At 32.4% G+C, this 21,637-nt stretch overlaps 2 protein-coding genes across 2 annotated transcripts; both read right to left on the bottom strand.

The window, feature by feature from the left end:
* Window positions 1-3,247: 3,247 nt before the first annotated feature.
* Window positions 3,248-3,772, bottom strand: LOC131859232 (G-type lectin S-receptor-like serine/threonine-protein kinase At2g19130). Its single transcript, XM_059212808.1, has one exon. The coding sequence runs from the start codon at window positions 3,770-3,772 to the stop codon at window positions 3,248-3,250; it is 525 nt and encodes a 174-aa protein (XP_059068791.1).
* Window positions 3,773-4,022: 250 nt separating this feature from the next.
* Window positions 4,023-5,782, bottom strand: LOC131076063 (G-type lectin S-receptor-like serine/threonine-protein kinase At2g19130). The gene is made up of 5 exons (XM_059212809.1): window positions 5,712-5,782; window positions 5,042-5,536; window positions 4,741-4,937; window positions 4,497-4,656; window positions 4,023-4,290 (listed from the first exon to the last, which is right to left on the bottom strand). Exons 1-5 carry the CDS (start codon window positions 5,780-5,782, stop codon window positions 4,023-4,025), a joined length of 1,191 nt encoding a protein of 396 aa, XP_059068792.1.
* Window positions 5,783-21,637: the final 15,855 nt, after the last annotated feature.

Below are 21,637 nucleotides of genomic sequence, written 5' to 3' on the forward strand. Positions count from 1 at the left end.
CTTAGCAGACTTCCCAATGGATATAATTATTTGATTACTGGATTTAGGTCCATGATATGTAATGGAAATCATTATATTGGTCTGCTGGTAATGTGTGATGTAATTTTGGTAATTATGGGTTTATGGGTTTAGGGATTATCCAACCTTGTCAATAAGGTTGATGATCTATATTTATAGGTGACTTATTCATGTGATTGGCATGGATGGTTATGGGATGGTTATGTCTATATTATCAGAGAGTATTTTATGTGCGAACAAGGTTATATCATTCATTGAAGGTTTGGGAAGGTTTTATATTGCAGGGCAGATATTTGTGCTTAACCAGAACTATATCAAGCATTAGTAGATGCTACTTTCACAGTTCATTCTTTATAGATTGCAGTTCGATGTTTATGTAAGACTGTGAGGCTTCTTTTTGTGATGAGCAGTGAGCTCTAGGTAGTTAGCCTGATTGCAAGTGCAATCCCCATTGTAATTATTTTAAATATTTTTGTAGAAGTATTATTTGACTGTGGGTAGGATTTATCATCGTGGTTTTTCCCTTTACCGGGTTTTCCACGTCAAAAATATTGATGTTTTGTGTATTGCGCTTTCACGTTCTATCTTTCATTGTGTTGGTTTCTTTTTTCTCTGGTTCAAAGGTGATGATATGCTATAATTCTAATTTTTTATAGTAAACTAATTCATCCGCCGCCCTCACTTTACTCACGATATCAAATATGTCTAGCATTTTTATAGCCCCATTTCATTTTGTAATAAAAAGTAATATAGTATTACTTTATCAACTACAATGGATAAATATATAGTAGAAAATGAGATAGCTAAATAAATAACTTGTTGATGCAATATTCTTCAATACTTAAACAATATCAAATAGGACCTTCTTTTCTTCAATCTGATGTCAAGGTGCCACTTTTTAAATCCAAGAATATATTTCTTACTAGAACAAACATATAGAGGTACAAAACCATAATATTAGGTATTTCATCCATCTATATGTACTTCATACATCAATAGGTGATTTATCTTCATTATTGTGGGGCATATGACCTGTTAGTTATTCTTTTCACCAAGGCTTTATGTGATATTGAGTTTATATATCATAGAAGATTCTAGGATTATGAGAGTTCAAGTGAATATTTAATGGTTGTCATTTAGGGGGGATTATTTTGAATGTCTACCAATGTATTAGTGAATAAATTATTTAAAATGGGTACTTAACAAGACTTTCTACAAGTATCCATGTATTAAGATTATGGGGACATTGAAAAGTAATCATTATAATTAGTCTATGGAGATATTATAATAAATTAATTATTGAATTATTGTTAGAGAAATTGTTCTCATAGAACCTATAGTTTCCTATTACCTATTGTCTCTTAGTGTTTCTTACCTCACCATTCATAACAAATATTTGAAATAACAATAATGCACATACATTGCAAAGTCATTAGATTTTTTTACAACAAATGAATATAATGAGAATGTAATTTATGTGCTCTAATTAGTAGAAATGCAATCTATTTGTTTCTTTATGTGTTCTTTTTCTTCTCAATAAGTTTTTTCATTATAGTTAGATTCTCAAGGGAAAGATGGTTGTAGAAGTTTAAAGGTGATAGCCTATTATAAATGCTAGTGAATAATGTAGTCAATTAGATTTTTGCATAATATATTAATATGAAAATATATGTTTATTATTTTCCATGTATTTGATTCTATAATTAAAATATCTCATGACGACATTTAAATGTAAAGGAAGGGTAAATAAGAAGTAAAAATGAGCATATTTTTCATTTGCATGGTTAAACAAACTATCTATTACTTTTAAACACTTTGATGTTTACAACAAAGTTGACATTAGAATTATAATTCTTTAAATACTATTTTATCTATAAAAATTTCATTGTCTTATCAAAATTATTTATTAGTTTTGAATTTTTTTATTGTAATAAAAACGTAAAGATTTGTAAATTTCAATGAACATTGTTTTAATATTGTATAGAAGGAAGCCCATTAATGGGCTTTCAAGGGTTAATCTTTATCATAGTTTAGATAAAAAGACTGTATGGAAACCTCTAGATCAAGGATGGGTTAAGATTAACTTTGATGGTGCAACTAAGGGCAATTTGAGTCCTTCAAGTGCAGGATGTATTGCAAGAGATGGCAAAGGAAATTTGATTGCCAAATGTTTCCAAAATCTAGGAAAGGGTACAAGCAATGTTGTAGAGGCTAAAGTTGCACCACTTGTTTAATTGGCGAGATTATTGAGAATTGCCAATATCTATTTAGAAGGTGATTTCAAAGACGCATGTGGATGATGAGCAACTGAGAACAGTGAACAAACAAGGGGGTTCTTCTAGTGGGAAAGGCAAGGCGATTGTGCTAGCAAGGTAAAAGTTGTTAACATGCAGGTGGCTTTTTCATTTTTTGGCACGATGGTTGTATATTTATGTTATGTATTTATGTATATCTGCAAATGTAAATTTGAGAGGGTTTAGAGACAAATTACTAGAGGAAAGGAAATTAGATATATAATCTTTTGAATTTGCTGAACTCTAAGGGAGATGATCAATCTCTATTAATACATCATGGTTTTTGTATTACTTTTTGATATGAATACAAATACAACAATTACCGATCAAAAAAAAAAAATTGTATAGAAGGAAAACAATCAAAAGCAACATAAAATATAGATTCGGAAAGAAAATTATATATTAAAAAAATGGTGATTTAAATTTTTAATATTTTTTTCTCAATTCTTTTTGAAAAATATTTATTAATCTAGAAATAAATTTTGCTAATTAGAAATTCTATCCTTGTTAAAAATGTAAGGAAGTTCATAAAAAAATGTATACAATTAAACAAATTATTTTTCCACAATCCATGATATCTGTTGTTATTGCTTATGATTTTGATTGTGTTTGATTTTTGCATCAATGTTTTGCATCACACTCTGTGATCCATCATCAAGATGAAAGAATGCTCAAGAAATAAAAAGATGTTAGAATAAATATTTCATAAATAAATGTACATAATTTTTAATATTCATAAATAAAAATAATATTTCTTTATTCTCTTCTTCTTTATCCTATATTATTAAGTGTGATCTAAAACCTTGAAAACAATATACACAATTTGAAGAGAGAACCAATCCTACATAAATATGACTAATTAGAAAACATGAAATTAGGTTCCTCCTCTAGATATGGTAGACATCTACCATAAACCTTTCCCTTAAAACCAGCTACTATTTTGCGGGTACGGAAGAACTTGATATGGAAGGGAGTTTACAGAAGCTATCGCTGTCCTCATCGTCTACCTGATCAACTAGCACGTGTAGAAATCTCGGAATTTGTGGCATCGGAGCCTCCATCGTGCCTTCCAAAATCTTCACTACTTCACTCATGCTCGGCCTATGATTCTCATCGTCTTGAATGCACAACCCAGCCACCAAAGCGGCTCTTCTCACCTCTTCGACGTTTGCTTCACTCACTATCCTTGCATCCGCAATCTCTATTATGTTTCCTTTCTGAACTTGGGATGAAGCCCAGGTAGGAAAGTAGAATCTGCAATCATCAACTTTTAAATCCAGATTTCTTCGGCTGGATATAATCTCCAACAATTTCACGCCAAAACTGTATACGTCAGCCTTGGGAGTGATAGGAAGGCCGGAGATCCACTTGGGAGCCAAGTACCCCCGAGTTCCTCTTGTGGTCGTCAGGATGCGGCTGAATTCTCTACCTACCAGCTTCGCTAGCCCAAAATCTCCCATCTTGGGGCTGAAATCGCCATCCAGAAGAATGGTTTCAGGCTTGATATAGAAGTGAATAATGCGATCCCTGCATTCCTCATGCAGATAAACTAATCCTCGTGCAGTGCCCACTGTGATCTCAAACCGGGTCCTCCAACTTAGAGAAGAGGAAGGAGTTTAGGGATCCGTTGGGCATGTAGGCGTACACCAGTAAATTTCGTGAATGCTCTACGCAGAATCCCCACAGCCTGACCAAATTCACATGCTGTATTCAGACAGTGGTGATTATTTCTTCACGGAATTGTTTCTCTGCTTGCGTAGAACCCTCTAATCTTTTAACCGCAACAAGCGTGCTGTCTGGCAGGGTTCCTTTGAACACAGAGCCGAATGCTCCGCTACCCAACTTATGCTTGAAATTATCTGTTGCAGTTCGCAGCTCTTTGTAAGTGAACTTTTTGAGCGACATTGGTACCTCCTCTTCCACTTTCTTCTTCAACAGTCCTCGACGTTTCCACAGAAAAATGCTACCAACAGCAGAGCTGAAACAGCAATAAAGGATGCGGCAGCAGAGCTGAAGCAGCAAGTGCAGAGGCTTTGATCCTTCGCTCCGATGTGCAGTTTCGCAACTCAGATGCAGCCAGCCTAATGAAGACGGATTGGCCCTCCGATGAAATGTGAATTCCGAATGGATCCGAAATAGCGAGAGCAAAGGCTGTGCAGGAGCAATTGTTGAGACAAGAAGTACGGTAGCCTTGTTGTGTCTGCTCGTTTTTGTAGAAGACAGCTTTTTTTTCGGACAGGTATTGGTTCTTTTTTGTGCCCTCTATGACAGAGCAATGCAGGGGCCTTCGCCGTGTACACCCGCTTGACCACCAACCTTGAGAGCCGTTCTTGGGCGTGAAACCCTGGACACAACTACACACATCATTCGCAGATTTAATAGTCAGTGCATTCACCTCGGTATGTCAACGACCTTAGACTCCATCCACCATCATCCATCAAGTAGTAAAATTCAAATCCGCCATTCTCAGGTAACAGGAACCGTCCCGTGAGGATATGATCTATCTGGTTAATAACAAAACTAATGTATATTCTTGAAGGAGAAAGCCTCACACAGGACGCTTGAAATTTGTTCGAACTTTCCATTACGGGCTCGTTAGCAAAAAAATCCCCCGTCCATTCTCCACTGGACAAATATGGAACAGTGTTGTTATATACCATCATCACCCGCGTATTTCCTGAAGACATGTCCTTTCGGAAAAGAAGAGCCCGCTTGCAGGATCTGAAGACCTCTTCCAGGAAGTTAGGTTCATGCCTTTCCACATCTTCATGCCAGGCAACCATGTATCTGTCGGATGCGCGAAACTCTCCCAAACAATCGCAGACACGTTGTAGGCGTACAGCATAATAAAATTACCAGAGTCCATTATCACTCTTCGTGATCCTTTCTGGCCAATATCAGCTAACCAAACTGACCGGCCATTTCTATCAAACAGTCTAAGATAACCATCACTTGAAAATTCCAGAACATCGGGTATGCTTCTGACTGGATTCTCTCTGTTAGCCACCCAAACTATGGCCTTTTGAGAGTTTCGTGCGTACCAGATGCCAATGTACCAGTTATTCGTTACTCTCGGACTGAAAAAACCAAATGCGAACGTGCCATTCTTTGACATTGTGGTCTGATTTCGAGTGAGTGAAGCCCCTAAGAAAAGCGTATCTCCACCATTCACTGCAAGTGAACTGCAGTAATGCGCTGCAAAAAGCACAGCAATTACATCATGGCTGATTCATTAATAATGCGCTGCAAAAAGCACAGAAATTACTAGGAACAAATACATCATGGCTGATTCATTAATAATCATTGTAGCGTTTGTATTTTTCTAAACAATTGCTTCTAAGTAGGGCGCAGATGGCCCTATGTTTGTAGTATATTTCCGAATTTAAATAGGAAATGAACAGGCTACGCAGCGAAGGACAAGGCCCACGTAGTGCCGTAAATGAATTTTGAAATTTGACATATTTCGCCATTCACGCGTTCTTTCTAGATAATTATTCATGACGACTAGATAAAGTGACTGACCGGGCGTCTGCATCTTAATCTACCAACTCCATTAAGGTCCTCTTCAAGATATTTTTTGCAGTGAAGACTCTAGTGAAAATATAGACAAATAGCCTTAGCCATACAACGTAAAAAGTATAGACAAATTTGACTGACCGGGCGTCTGCATCTTAATCTACCAATTCCATAGCCTTAGCCATACAACGTAAAAAGTACAGACAAATTTGTAGAAGGCACCAAACAAAGATAGCTTTGACAGCGTACTGACCGCACTCCGTTCTTGGTCTCTGCACGCGTTCTTTGTAATTATTCTTGACGACTGAATGAATAAAGGAATTTCATTGATGTTCATGAGACACAAGGGAAGAAAAATTAATATGTTTTCAAAAAAAATTATATCTTTAACCCTGGCCTCCTCAAAAACAATGTGTTTATATGCCACACAAAATGGTAATGAAGTATACGTTTATGCAAAATTTCAAATTCGCATATTATGACGGATTTTTGTAAGATTTTTGTTTATCAGATATTAATAACTCATTATTAATAACTCATTATGACAATCTTATAAAAATGTAAGAAATTGGTGGAAACACACTATGTTATGTGGATTTGTATTTTTTCAGTTCAGTTGTAGGTGTGCCATTTTGTGCGGAGAATAGTCAAAGCTCCTAAAAAAGACATGTCAAGTCTTTTCTAAAGCGGTATATTGTGCAAATCAGTCTTTTATAATTTGCTATCCAACATTCACATCCTACTCTGATAAGCTTAGTTGTGTTTTATTGATGTTTCTCAAAATTAATGAAATATTAATAATGTTTATTCTTATATTATTTTTTTCAAGATTTTAATTATTTTTTGTTAAATTTTTATTTTTATTTTCATTATAAATAATAATTAAATTCAAATATATTCATCATGAAAATAAAAATTATTGTAGTAAAAATTATTAAAAAGTTGAAGAAATATCAATTTTAATTTATAAATTAAATTTTTATTTGAAAATGTTAATGAAGATCATGGTTAACTCATTTATCAAAGTTAAATTGTTCCTTCCATATGCGTACAATGTTATGAGAAACAAATTGATATTCATTGTTTCTAAAGTAATTTATATTATTATAAATTATGTTAATGTCTCAAATTCTCATCTATATATTTTTTTTTTCAATCAACATCTAAATTAATGCTCTTAGAATATTATATTGATGGAATTCATATATAAAAGTAATGAGAAATAATTTGATCAATATTATGTTGTAACTAATTATATTTATTAAAAAAAATTACATATAATTTTATTGATTACCATTATACTTAAAATAAAAACATGTAGAAAAGAACATACTTTACAAAAAGAAAAGACGGAACTAAAATTTAATCCTCTTATATTATCAAATTGAAATAATATAATCCATGTTTAATCATGGGCAATTCACAATCCAATTCTTTAAAACAAAACATCCTTATCACAACTATATGGTCCTAACATTTAATTATTCATGTTTGGTTCCCAAAGTAACTTTACACTCTAATGTAATAGTTTTTATATTATATGATCACTATATTAAGACTACTCCCCACTTAGTTCCTATAGGACTACTCATCCTAAACTGGTATGCGCTATTGAAAATTTATTTTTGTAAGAAAAATATATTGAAGTTTAATTTATTTTTAAAAAATAGTAAAAATGAAAGGGGATTTTTTTAATAAAAAATCTAAAACTTAATTTTTTTAAAATGACAAATAAAAAATGAAAGGAAATGTGACTGCAAATGATGGAGAACAAACTAAATGAAAATTACATTAGATTTATTTAATCATTACATTGACACTTAGTTATTTCAATGAATTATAGTTAGAGTAAAATGACATCATCTATGATTTAGTGTACCATGAATGCAAGATAGACATTTTCATTGCTATAAAGATGAACACAAAATCTTGTGTACTCTTTGATGATGATAAATTTTGTTAACTAGTAATTAGACCCATTGGTTTAATGGTCATGACAAGTTTTTTATTATAGTAAAATAATTGTTAGATATATATATTTTAAAAATAATTTTTAATTATATAGGCATAAGAAAAAAAAAATTATTATAAAGTAAAAGAAAGGTAGAACTAGAAGTCAAATATTATAATTAAAAATCTATCTTGTCTAAAATATATTAAATTAATTTATATCATGTCTAAATTTTTTAATTTGGTATCATTGGAATCTTAATATGAATATGTCTTAGAGGTTGCATTAGACTTGAATTACACTTCTCGATAGAATTTGTAATTTTACATCATGAAAGGGTAAGTAGCTCATTGGTAAAAATCTCACTAGTCATAAGACTTTCTAAGATTTCATGTTATCCTATAAATTAATTTTATTAACGTATATATAATTCTTTGTATAAAAAATATAATTATTACTATAAATTAAAAAAAATAATAAATAAAATTATAATAAATATGTAAAATAAGTAAAATGACTCAAATAAATCTTATATGCAAATGAACATCAATTCATTCTATATTTGACAAATATACATACTTCATTAAATACCTAAAATGACACAAATAAATCATTCTATTGGTAATAAAACAAAAAGAATATAGGCTTAACACATCATCATAACATAGTTAATTACTAAATTATGTTGACAATAATACATAATTCTTCTCATTACATTATCATCTATTCAAAAAGACTATATAAGACCTTTGTATTGCTATAAAATAATGTATACAATTCCATGAATATATAACCCTTAATATATAAGGGGTTCAAGAATGAAACCATCAATATATATGTTTTACAAATGATCATAAAAAAATTATTTATTTGAATAAAGTGGATAGGAGTGTGGTCCATTCTAACACAAATCCCTAATGTAGCATTTGGAACCAAAAAAAATAAAATCGTAAACCTTTAATTTCTTAATTTGGTTTAATTAGGTGACATAATGTAAAGGAGGAAATGTAGCTATCAAAAAGAAAACTGTGTTCCTTTGAGAATCAATTTCACTACATACACTCAAATTAGATGAGTAGTTAAAATTCTTAAAATGAAACTAATTGATAAAAAAATATAACAATAAAAATGACCTTCTAACTACAAAAATAGAAAATAAAAATTATAAAGAATATTTGATAAGGATTTGAGCATCTTGGCCAAGGTTGGCATGATTAATAGATGTCCAAACATAGTGTTATCATCTCATATAGAATTCAAATAGAGAATGCTAATTTAAAAATAGTGAAAAAAAACCTATCTATACAACTCAACCAACCTCTATACATTTGAGTATCTTGGATAAAATTGTGCACACACAAAGAAAGAGGGAAAATTTATGGGATTATTTGGGGACTTACTTCAGTCAAGTCCCTACTTTTATGTTTTGACTTCCACAATATATACATACATAGATAGATAGATAGATAAAATATAAATAGATAAAATGATAAATAATTTTATAGATAGATAAAATATAATTAGATAAAATGATAAATGATTTTATAGATAGATAAAATATAAATGATAATGATCAAAGATACAAGATAAATAGAAAGATATTGCTAGATAAGTTGAAGAAGACAAGAGAGATATAAAGACTACTATTATGTTGGTTCATTAATACAAAAGTCTTCAATTACATTAGTTTATCTTCTCTTCAATTACGTACTATTTTTCAAATATCACAAGGAAAATTCTTTATAGAGATCACAAATAAAAAAATATAGTAATTTGGACTAGTTTTTCTCTTGTATTTACCATGCATAAATCATCATATCAAATTTATGAATCCTAAACTTTAAGAATCTTTTTTTTTTCTAGACATGCAGTATGGATGAGTGACGCATTACATAATAGCATACTCCCTCCTGATGCTAAGAGATGAGTTCTCAAGGCCAAAAGAATTGAAACTTTGTACATCATTATGCAACATTACCACCACTATTATTCTTATAGACCCACTTAGTACCAATATACTTGTGTAATTTAAGTACCCATTTATTCTATTTTCTTACTTCAACTTGTAGATCCTACAACTTATTTTTGTGACTATAAATACATTCAATATAGTAATGAACTTTCTCTCTTTATACATAATTAACTTGCATTGATAAACCTTACCTCCATCTATTATCCCCCTTTCAAGGATGCAATTTTGATTTTCTTTGAAGATCCTTCCTTTTGTAACCCCCTTAAATATTACAAGTAGTTTTAAAAATTGTAATCAACTTTCTTATCTATTTTGCATTGTCTTTTCTTTACAAGGTGACTTTTTTTTTTTGGTGACAACCTAGCTATGAGATCCTTTATGGAAACTAAATTAATATCTTCTTGTAGTGACATTATTTCTTAACATGTTTTGGTTCCTTCCTTCAATGTATTATCTTTCGTTTATAGTGATCAATTGTGCTTCTTGAATTTTAGAAAAATAAAGAGTTGTAGAGAAGGAAAATTCCTCCCAAATATTTTTCATTACCTACAGTCACCATCCTTCCGCAAAAATAATTATTGATGCAGAGCATCATGAAAACGTCAATCAAATAACCATTATCAAATATTCTGCATATATATCAATCCATAATGATTGTAGATCCATATATCATGAATCAAACCTGAATCATTTAAACCCTTCATCTATTCATTTCTTACAAATGAAAACCAAGAATTTGTCCAAACTATTAAATTTACTCTATTCTGGTCATGAAATTACAGTCATGAATAGTCATTAATAACTCTTAAAATATTTTTCACCCAGTCAATCTCTCCGGTCAGAGTCTACAAATTCTAGTTATAAAACTCTCCACAAAATTATAGAAAGATCCAACGGTTAAATAAAAAGTTATGATGTTTGTTCCAAAACTGGTCGCCGTGAATCAGGGTTTTGGGTAGTTCCAAACGGTTTTCACCAAAACTCTCATAACTTTCTAAAAAATGCATGAAATCAACTAAAACCAAAAGAAATAGAAATATTATTCAATATAATACACTATCATGATATAAATACACTTGTTTCCAGGCTGTACATGGCTGTACGAGGCCTGGAAACAAGAGGAAAAACTTCCAAGATCACAAAACAAGAGATTGAAAACAATGAAAATATGATACCAAAATATTTCCAATGCTTTCCAATTCCTTCTCCAATTTTTACATACACTTATGAATGACCATTATAAATGTTTTATAGTCTTTTCATCTTCACATGGAAGTTACAACTACCCAACTTCCTCTTATGACCATACAACTTCCCATTTTGGTCTTTTTACAACTTTTAAAAAGTTGCATTTTACAACTTTTACAACTTTTGACTCAAATGACTTTCAACCTTCAAAATAACCTTCAAAACATATTAGGATGGAATAATAATGTATTTTTCTCACCATTTTATCCCTCCAAGGATATTTTATACAAATTTTACCAAATGACTAATTCAAGACCTTATTAGGACAACTTGGACAACTGATTACAATAGGCTCTTTAAGCCTTACATATTGATTCATATTGACTCAAAATGACATTACAAATGAAAATGTAAATGAATATACTTATGAATTGATTTTTATCCTCTTATGGACTCCTTTTATGCCTTTGTGTTAGGTGCTCCTGCACCAATTATCTAACATCGCTATGCTAAATTCAGCTTAATAATCGTTTATTATTTCCAAATTATTCTCTCAAGGTGCCTATTTGACTCTAGGGTGTAATTTCATTAGAAATAGGCATCTCGAGAAGGATATTTGACTCTAGGGTGCAATTCCATTAAAAACTAATATTTATATCAAAGTTTGGTCTTCTTTGATGATAATCAAATCCATTAATACATGGATGAATAGGCATACTAGTTTCACTAAAATTGTAGAACGTCTTGACCGATTTCTAGTGGCTGGTGACTAGCTAGCTCAAAATCTTATTCTTGAATCAACCATTCTACCCCTCATAGGTTCAAATCATTTCCCTATTTGCCTTAATGTGTCTCTATGACATTCTGAGGGTGGCCATCCTTTCTGGTTTGAGTCGATGTGGCTTAGAGCACCAGATTTACATGATCTGATAGCAGCATGGTGGAATGAACTGGTTCTTGGAAACAACTCGAGGTTGTTCAGGCTAAATAAGAAACTCAAGTTTATTAAGATCAAAATCAATGAGTGGAATTTGAGTCAGTTCCAAAACATCCATATGGAGAAACTCAGGGTTATGGCAGAACTGGAGGAGCTTTCCAATACTGTCATTAAGTCAGGCATGAATGAAGTATTCTTCCAAAGGGAAAGCTCACTCAAGTCAGAGCTACATGAAATCCTTTAGTGTGAATAAATTCATTGGAGATAGAAATCCAGAGAACTTTGGCTTAAGGATGGAGATAGAAATACCAAGTTCTTCCACAGACCAGCTAATGCCAATCGCAGTAGATCCAAAATATCAGAGGTGGTTAAACCGGATGGTAGTATTTCCAGAGATTATGAGGATATTTCTCGGTAAGTAGTTAAACACTTTGAATCTCTAATGAATGGCAATTGTCAGATTAATCAGGAAGAAAGAAACAAAATTCTAGATGCAATCCCTCCTTTAATTACTGAAAGACACAATATAGAGCTCTTCTAGCCTATTGACTTAGAAGAAGTTAGGAAAGTTACCTTCCAGTTGAATCCTGATAAGACTCTAGGCCCTGATGGTTTTCCTGCGGCCTTCTTTCAACATTTCTAGGACATTATCGCCTAGGATTTTCACCTAGCAGTAGAAGAATCTAGGAAAAAATAACTATGCTGGGTGCCATCAACCATACCTTTCTAGCCTTAGTTCCGAAAAGGAAGAACCCTCAGCAAATGGGTGATTTTAGACCAATTTATTTATGCAACTCAGTTTATAAAATAGTAACAAAGATTATTGCTAATAGGATAAAACCTCTTCTAGGAAATATTATTTCAAATGAACAGAGTGGCTTTGCCCTTGGTCGCTCAATTGTTGAAGGTATCATCTCTACTCATGAAACCCTCCACACCTCTAGGAAGACTAAATCTTCCTGTATGATATTAAAGTTGGACATCATGAGAGCCTATGATATGGTGGATAGGGATTTTCTTGTTAATGTATTGAGGAAATTTGGCTTCTGTAATGGATGGATCACTTGGTTCAAGAATTATCTTTCATCCCCCAAATTATTAGTTCTGGTTAATGGTCCATCTCATGGTTTCTCCCCTTCAACAAAAGGCATTCACCAAGGGGACCCTATGTCACCATTTCTATTTATAATTATGGCTGAAGCTTTAGCTCAGATGATTAAAGCTCTTCAATGTGATGGTCACTGGGTGGGTGTCAATGTGGCCACACGAATTGAAGATTCAACCCACTTGGAATTTGCTGATGATACTATTCTTTTTGGAGCCTCTAGCAGAAGAGAGGCAAGGATAATAAATACATGCCTAAATGACTACCGCAAGGCTTTGGGGCAGAAATTAATTGGAACAAGTCAGAAGTATTCTTTATTAATACGATGCCGAATATGCAAGTTGTCCTATCAAGTATTCTTAATTTAAGAGTGGAAAACTTTCTAGGTAAATTCCTTGGGACTCCTCTTTTTATTGGCTGTAATAGGACTTTCTATTGGACACATCTTATCAAGAAATGTAAAGCTAGGCTTGAAAATTGGAAAGGGAAGTGGTTATCATTTGCCAACAAGCTTACTATGATAAAATCAATCCTCTCTGCCTTACTGGTTTTCTCCATGGCTTGTTTGAAGCTATTGGTTGCCATAGAAGATGAGTTAATCACCATAATGAGAAATTTCCTTTGGAATGGCTCGAATGATAAAGGGAAGTTTCCACTCATTTCCTAGGGAAAAATAAGCAAACCAAAAAATGCTAGAGGTGCGAGCATTCGTCAGATTTCTATTATGAATTTGGCTATGGGTGCAAAACTAGTGTGGGCAATTTGCAGAGGCGGTAATCATAGATGGTCAAGAATCCTAAAACACAAATATCTGGACCCTCTTGAGCCTAAAAGGATTCTCATAGTTACCAACCCTCCTAGGGGCTCGGCCATTTGGAACTTTATTCTAGAATGTAGAGAGATCATTAGTGATCAGGTTTACTTGGAATGCATCCTTCTGGTTGGATTCTTGGAGTGGTAATGAAGCTTTGTGTCATAACCCCATTATCCAACCTATATTGAGAGAAACTTGTCGGCTTTGGGGTTACAAGGTATGTGATTATGGTCATTTAATTAAGGAGAATGGTATGGACAAATGGGTATGGAACTCTCTAGACCCATTGGTTCTAGCCCAGAATCAGAAATACCTTCTTATAGATATTCTAAAGAATCAAATTATTCATCCATCCCTAGATGAGGACATCGTTAGATGGTCTGGCTCTTTTGATGGGAAGTATAAGGTATGTTTTGTCTATAAATTGAAAGAAGCTATTGTGGATAAGAAAAATTGGCCGGTTAGGCTATTCTAGCACAAACATCTTCTTCCTAAAGCACCTATTCATTTGCTTAGATGGATTTTCAAAGGAAAATCTTAACTAATGAAAGACTCCTGAAATTAGGTATAAATGGGCCTAGTAGATGTGTATTATGTTAGAATCAAGAGGAAACAATTGATCACCTCTTGCTACACTATAATTTCTCTAGTAAATGTTGGTGGCATTTAATGGGTAAGTTAAATCTGGTATGCCCTTTTCCGAAACTTTTGGATGATTGGTTTCTACTCTGACCAAAATCAAAATGCAAGGCGTTATTTAGGGAATTATTTGTTATCCTTCCCTCACTGATGATTTGGGAAATTTGGAAAGAAAGGAATCATAGAATTTTCTAGGATAAAGGGATGGGCTAGTTAGCCCTCTGTGGGAAAATTGAGAACCACCTCATTGAACTCCTGAATGAAGCAGCCAAGTCCAAATTGCTGAAAAAGAATCTATACATTGACTGGGATTGGAAGTTAAAGCTTGCGTTCCCTAATTTGAACATCCCCTTTCTTTTTGGTAATGGTAATCCTGAGATACTAGTTAATCCAAGATTGAATGTTAAGTGGGAAGCCCCAGAACTAGGGTGGCATAAGATTAACTTCAATGGTGTCTCTATAGGGAATTTGGGGCATAGTGGTATTGGATGTTGTATTAGAGATTATGATGGCATCTGCATTAAGGAACTTTCTAAAGACATCGTTCTAGCCACTAACAATAAGGCTGAATTCTGTGCAACATTTAGAAGTTTGCAATTGGGGGCTGATTTGGGGATAAAACGAGTCCATTTGGAGGGTGATTCATTAAATGTTATCAATGTTGTTCGTAATAACCATACCCCCAGTTAGCGTCTCAACCTAGGGCTTTTACCTATGTTGGGTTTGCTTGAGACCTTTGAAGATTTCTGGATCAGCCATATCTATAGAGAAGGCAATGTGGAGGAAGACAAACTATCTAAGTTGGCAATTGCAGATAGTGGTCTTGATCCAGGCATTCAGCTCAGGCATAGGTAAATCTTGATTATAGCAATCATTATGGTCTAAATGCTACATTTATTTTGGTAGAGGTATGAACCACTTTGGTTCCCCAAAGTTTGATCTCTATGGGTCAAGAGTACAAATTGGGGGATGTACCCTTACCGGGTATGGGTCTCCCTTTGATGGTGGTCTTTTTCATTCATACTGGTAAGGGTATCAGTCAAGGCTTTTCGATCTTTACTAGTTAGTGTTTCCTTTATTTACATAGGCCTCTTGCACCTTTCCCCCCAACCGGTAATTTTTATGCTCTAGTTTAGGATTTCTTCAGAGTTACTCCAGTGCCTTTGTTGTTACCGTCAGAACGATTTTCTAGCAAATTTTTGATAAGTGGCTGCATTCGGGTCTCTCTCTAGATACCCAGTTCAGATGGAGGCACATATATATTTTGATTATGATAATTATTATGGATGAAGTGTTACATCAGGTCCTAAGAAGGGATATATGTGTTCCCAGTGGCTTGGCCCTTACCGGTTGGTAGTTCTCATCGGGAGATGTATTCTTACTGGCCTCTCGACTATCCCTAACCGGTATTCTCTTTGGTTTCGGTAGTATGACACCACCAGGGTCATTAACTCAAGCTTTGGTTGAGATGTTGTCAGAACATATCTAATTTGTATCATTACTTTTAGATATGGTAAAGTCAGATGGTAGCTGCAATCAAAGAGGTAATCAATTACAATTAAGGTGGCATGCTTAAAATATACCTTGTTTGTGCTAATTAATTTGGCTTGCTTAGCTAAGCCCTCGATCTCCTCAACCATTTTGAGCTGGCGAGATAAATAAAGGATGACCTACTTATTTTAAACACATCAAACTCTTCCCATTTCTTGCTCTGTTTCTTACAATGGAAACACCAATTTCATTGGAGGCAACTTGTCGTTAGATGGCATTCCTAGGCAAAATCTCTGATAAGCGCTTGCTATTGATTCTCTCCTTGAGTCACACTTTGATTCTACACTATGTTAAAAGGATTTTGGGGGAGGAATTCCTTAATGCATATCATAGATACAAAGCTAATGCAGACATCCCAACTTTCTTCCTAGCCATGCTGCTCTACATGGGGACTAGCAAGAAAAGTGCGAAGCTTCTCACCCAAATGGTGTTTGAGCATCGATTTTTTGGGGAGATTGATGCAGTTTTGGATAATGTTGATGGCAATCTCAGATTTCCCTTTCCCCAAAACTATTATATGAGTTTGGGAAATGGTGTGGAGGTCCAGAAAATGGTGATCGTAAGCTCTCTTTACTTCAATGCCTTGGAAGCCTCCTGGCCCATTATTACTAGAATTATTGAGTTCCTCTACAAGATTTCCGGTATATAGCCCGACTTCACAGTTGCTTGGAGATGCACCTATATATAGGAGGAAGGGCTTGCGGGAAGAGAAGACATTTGTATTACGGCCAATGGTGACATAGTTGAAGGCAATTCTTGGGGGCTTGGCAGTGGAGAAGAATGAATTCCAGATGATGACTTTCACCTCTGGGAGAAAGTGGAATCACTAGCCCATGTAGCTTGCAGGAATGATTGCCCAGTAATTTTGGATGCAATTGCTACTCCTACTCCCGGTATCATGAACCCAAACTCAAATTCAAAAGAATCCTGATTTCCTTGTACCAATTTATGTCTACACCTTTGGTCCAACTGGCTCTTTTTCTCCTCTGGTTGCTTTCTCCTTGCTTTTTAGCATTTCGACTAGTGTGGCTGGACTTTTTGTATTTTCTGTTGGAGCAATGGTAGGAGGTTTTCTTACTGTTTCTTTCCCCCTATGACTCTTTTTGAACCAGCTATGTATTTGTCAAGTTTTGATTAATACAAGGGTGTTGCCCCTCTGTAGTTATTAATCTATTAAAAAAAAAACATGTAGAAAAGTACATTCTTTACAAAAAGAAAAGAAGGAACTAAAATTTAATCCTCTTATATTATCAAATTGTAATAATATAATCCATGTTTAATAATGGAGAATTCACAATCCAATTCTTTAAAACAAAACGTCCTTATCACAACTATATGGTCCTAGCATTCAATTATTCATATTTGGTTCCCAAAGTAACTTTACACTCTAATGTAATAGTTTTTATATTATATGATCACTATATTAAGACTACTCCCAAATTAGTTCCTATAGGACTACTCATCCTAAACTGGATAGCATTTAGTTCTTATGCACTAATAAAAATTTATTTTTGTAAGAAAAATATATTGAAGTTGAATTTATTTTTAAAAAATAGTAAAAATGAAAGGGGAGTTTTTTTATAAAAAATCTAAAACTTGATTTTCTAGAAATGAAAAATAATAAATGGAAGGAAATGTGACAACAAATGATGGAGAACAAACTAAATGAAAATTACGTTAAATTTATTTAATCATTACATTGACAATTAGTTATTTCAATGAATTATAGTTAGAGTAAAATGACATCATCTATGATATAGTGTACCATGAATGCTAGATATACATTTTTATTGCTATAAAGATGAATACAAAATCTTGTGTACTCTTTGATGATGATAATTTTTGTTAACTAGTAATTAGACCCATTGGTTTAATGGTCATGACAAATTTTTTATTATAGTAAAATAATTGTTAGATAGATATATTTAAAATTAATTTTTAATTATATAGGCATAAGAAAAATATTTTTTATTATAAAGTAAAAGAAAGGTAGAACTAGAAGTCATGTATTATAATTAAAAATCTATCTTGTCTAAAACATATTAAATTAAATTATATCATGTTTAAATTTTTTAATTTGGTGTCATTGGAATCTTAACATGAATATGTCTTAGAGGTTGCATTAGACTTGAATTACACTTTTCGATAGAATTTGTAAGTTTACATCATGAAAGGGTAATTAGATCATTGGTAAAAATCTCACTAGTTATAAGACTTTCTAAGATTTCATGTTATCCTATAAATTAATTTTATTAATGTATATATAATTCTTTGTATAAAAATATAATTATTACTATAAATTAACAAAAATAATAAATAAATTATGATAAATATGTAAAATAAGTAAAACGACTCAAATAAATATTATACGCAAATGAACATCAATTCATTCTATATTTGACAAATATACATACTTCATTAAATACCTAAAATGACACAAATAAATAATTCTATTTGTAATAAAACCAAAAGAACATAGGTTTAACACATCATCATAACATAGTTAATTACTAAATTATGTTGACAATAATACATAATTCTTCTCGTTACATTATCATCTATTCAAAAAGACTATATAAGACCTTTGTATTGTTATAAAATAATGTATACAATTCCATGAATATATAACCCTTAATATATAAGGGGTTCAAGAATGAAACCATCAATATATATGTTTTAGAAATGATTATAAAAAATATATTTATTTGAATAAAGTGGGATATAGTAGGGCCTTCGGGCATCATTTTCTTTTGCTGAACAACTTTAAGCACAAAGTAAAGATTTATTTCCTCTTCTTTCTAGTTGCGTCCATCAATGCCAACATTAAAGACCATAGAAAGAACAAAAAATTTCTTGTTCTTCATGGAGGTTTTCTTTTCTTGGTCTATAAACATATTAAAACACTTCCCTATTTTTTGTCTAGGGGTCCTAAAGGTTACAGTGAGTCTAAATAAGATGATCATGTTAGCCTCACCTCTGAGGAAGAATGGAAACTGAGATGGAAGAATTTGATTTTGGGTCAGAATCTTCCTTGAAGATCGGTCACAAAGATAAGAGAGGTAGAGCATCCCCTATGTCTACTTGTAATTATGATCCTTTGCCCTCCCCTAACTCTATCTCAGATAAGTCTGATCCTACCCCAACCAGGATTGATAGACTCCCATTCCCGAAGGACCTCAATGTAAATTCCTCTTTTCTCAACTTGGATAGAGAGAACCTAGATGACGACCTATCCATCGCTCATGATTTATCCATGGTAGTTTTAGGATGTTTAAATGGGCTTTCCATGAGATTAAGGAGATCAATATCAAACTTCAGGTAATCAATAGAAAACAAGAAAATCAAGGTGCAAAATAGTGGATGGTGGACTATAGAAAATAAATTGTGGACTCCATGTAGAAAATGGTGAGCATTCTAAGTGAAATGAAAAAGACTATAATAGAAGAAACTCTTGTCTAAAGGATAAAATCAAAAAAGAGTATGAAGGCGGATTGAGTCAAATGGAGAATAAATTTTAGAAATTTAATTAGAACTTGATATCTTTGGTCAATTACAGTCATAAAATGGTGAAGAATTTTGTTGAGAGCATAAACACAAAGGTTGGGAAGCTCAAAACTCTCCATCAGGAAGGGGCTACTATAGATGTGGATTCCAAGGATAAAAAATAGGAGGAAACATTTGAGCCTTCTAAAAGAACTAGAGCTAACTTAAAGAAGAAATCTACAAACCTAGAAATTCAAGAACTCAATAAAATTCCTCTAAACATGACTCAGTTGGATACTAAGTCCATAAAGGCCCTTAAAAAATTGTACTATTTTTTTCCTTGTTGTCTTTTTGATAGGTTTTGGTTTGTTGCTAGTCTTTTGCTAACTCTTGGCTACTTTTTTAAATGGGTATATCTTTATGTATCTTTCTGATGTAGTACCTTGTTAAAGGGTTTTGGGTCCCTTCAAAACCTGTTTGTTCCATAATAATAATCAAAATTGTTCATATTATATTAACTACGAAGCTTTGAATGGCCTACATATTCCAATAATTCTCTCTCTCTCTCTATGCAACTTAAAAGTAATGTAAATCTATGATTAAAATTATTTTTGATGTCATCTTTAAAACAATTAGAAAGTGTAGTAGTAGAATTCGTTCTAAGTGTACCTTTTCCCATCTCATAAAAAAATATGTATTAAAAAAAGATAAATGGTGAGAAATTATACCCACTAGAATTTCTTTAAAATGGTTATTCCAAGCACTTTTATTTATTATTCCATATATACTAATTCAAAGGAGCATAGTTTTGCATATTAAAAGTTGCACTCAAATTTGGATTAAATGTATTTCATGAAGCACTCTTTCTAATTCTTTTAATATTTTGCATTTAATAATATTATTATTTTTTATAGATGCAAAAGGAGACAAAAATATACAACAACATTTAAGTTTTTGTATATCATTGTAGATTTAGTTTTTATTTTCTTAAAATTTATAACATGTTTTATATTTTTACATGATTTTAGCACATGCAAATTAATTTGTAAATTTTGACTTTAAAATTTTTGAATTCAAAGAATGTCTTTATATTTAAATATTTAATCAAAAAATGGTTTGTATATACAATTTTTTTGAAAATTTAATATTCTATTATTCATTTTCATATATGAAAAGCATGTTTATTTTAACTAGCTTAATTTAGAATGCTTATTTTGATTGTTAAACGTATACAGTAGGGCTCTTTGCAAATTGGTTGATAAATTTCTATGAATACTATCATACAATTGAAACCATTTCATAAGAATAACATAACTCAAATAAATCTATCATTAAAGGTGACTTTATTTGATTAACATCATATAGGATGTATCATCAACATGAACCAAAATATAATATAGATACTTTAATGTCAAACATCATGTCAATTTAGTTGACATAATAATAGATGAAGTAAGTAAAGGGTAAAAGAAGACTGAAAAGTATTTATTTAAGTTTACTTTATTTTATTTTCGTTACGCTAGAGGTATCCCCATGAACCCGGCTAGCACCCAACCCGTCTTACCTTGGAAAAGTACTTATAAGTTAATATGCTATCTTCATAATGTGAAGGAATATTAACATTATATAATCTATCATAAGGAAAAAAATAACCATGAATAACAATTTATTCATTTGAAAGAAAGATGTAAGACAATAATAGAGTTAGGGTTAGAATATGTTTTATAAATATGACATTCACTTTATCAATTTTGGACCTATCCTCTTGGGATAACAACAACATGAGGTGGATAGAAAATGAGAAAAAGATATATCAAAATAACTTTCCTAGATTCTATGGTTGTAATCTCCCTAGTTATGGGTGATAGTTATGCCTATGTATCTTGTATTCTCATAGGGTAAATGTGAGATTATATCTTTAACATCAAGTTTGATACTGTCAACACCAATGCTGAAATATTTTTAAAAAAGAGGAAAGAGATGCACATTTTCAACACCTCAACCCATCGTGCTATCTCATTGGGGCTAAGGAAGAATGTCACTAGATCCACCTACTTAGCTTAACAATGTAATTAAATGCAAAAGCTTTATTAGGGCATGGAAAGTGAGAAATTTTAGGTATCCATAAGTGAGTGCTATGTTAGAGAACACATGGATGGGACTCCTATA

Source organism: Cryptomeria japonica, chromosome 10 (assembly GCF_030272615.1).
Source record: "Cryptomeria japonica chromosome 10, Sugi_1.0, whole genome shotgun sequence".
NCBI classification, from domain to species: domain Eukaryota; kingdom Viridiplantae; phylum Streptophyta; class Pinopsida; order Cupressales; family Cupressaceae; genus Cryptomeria; species Cryptomeria japonica.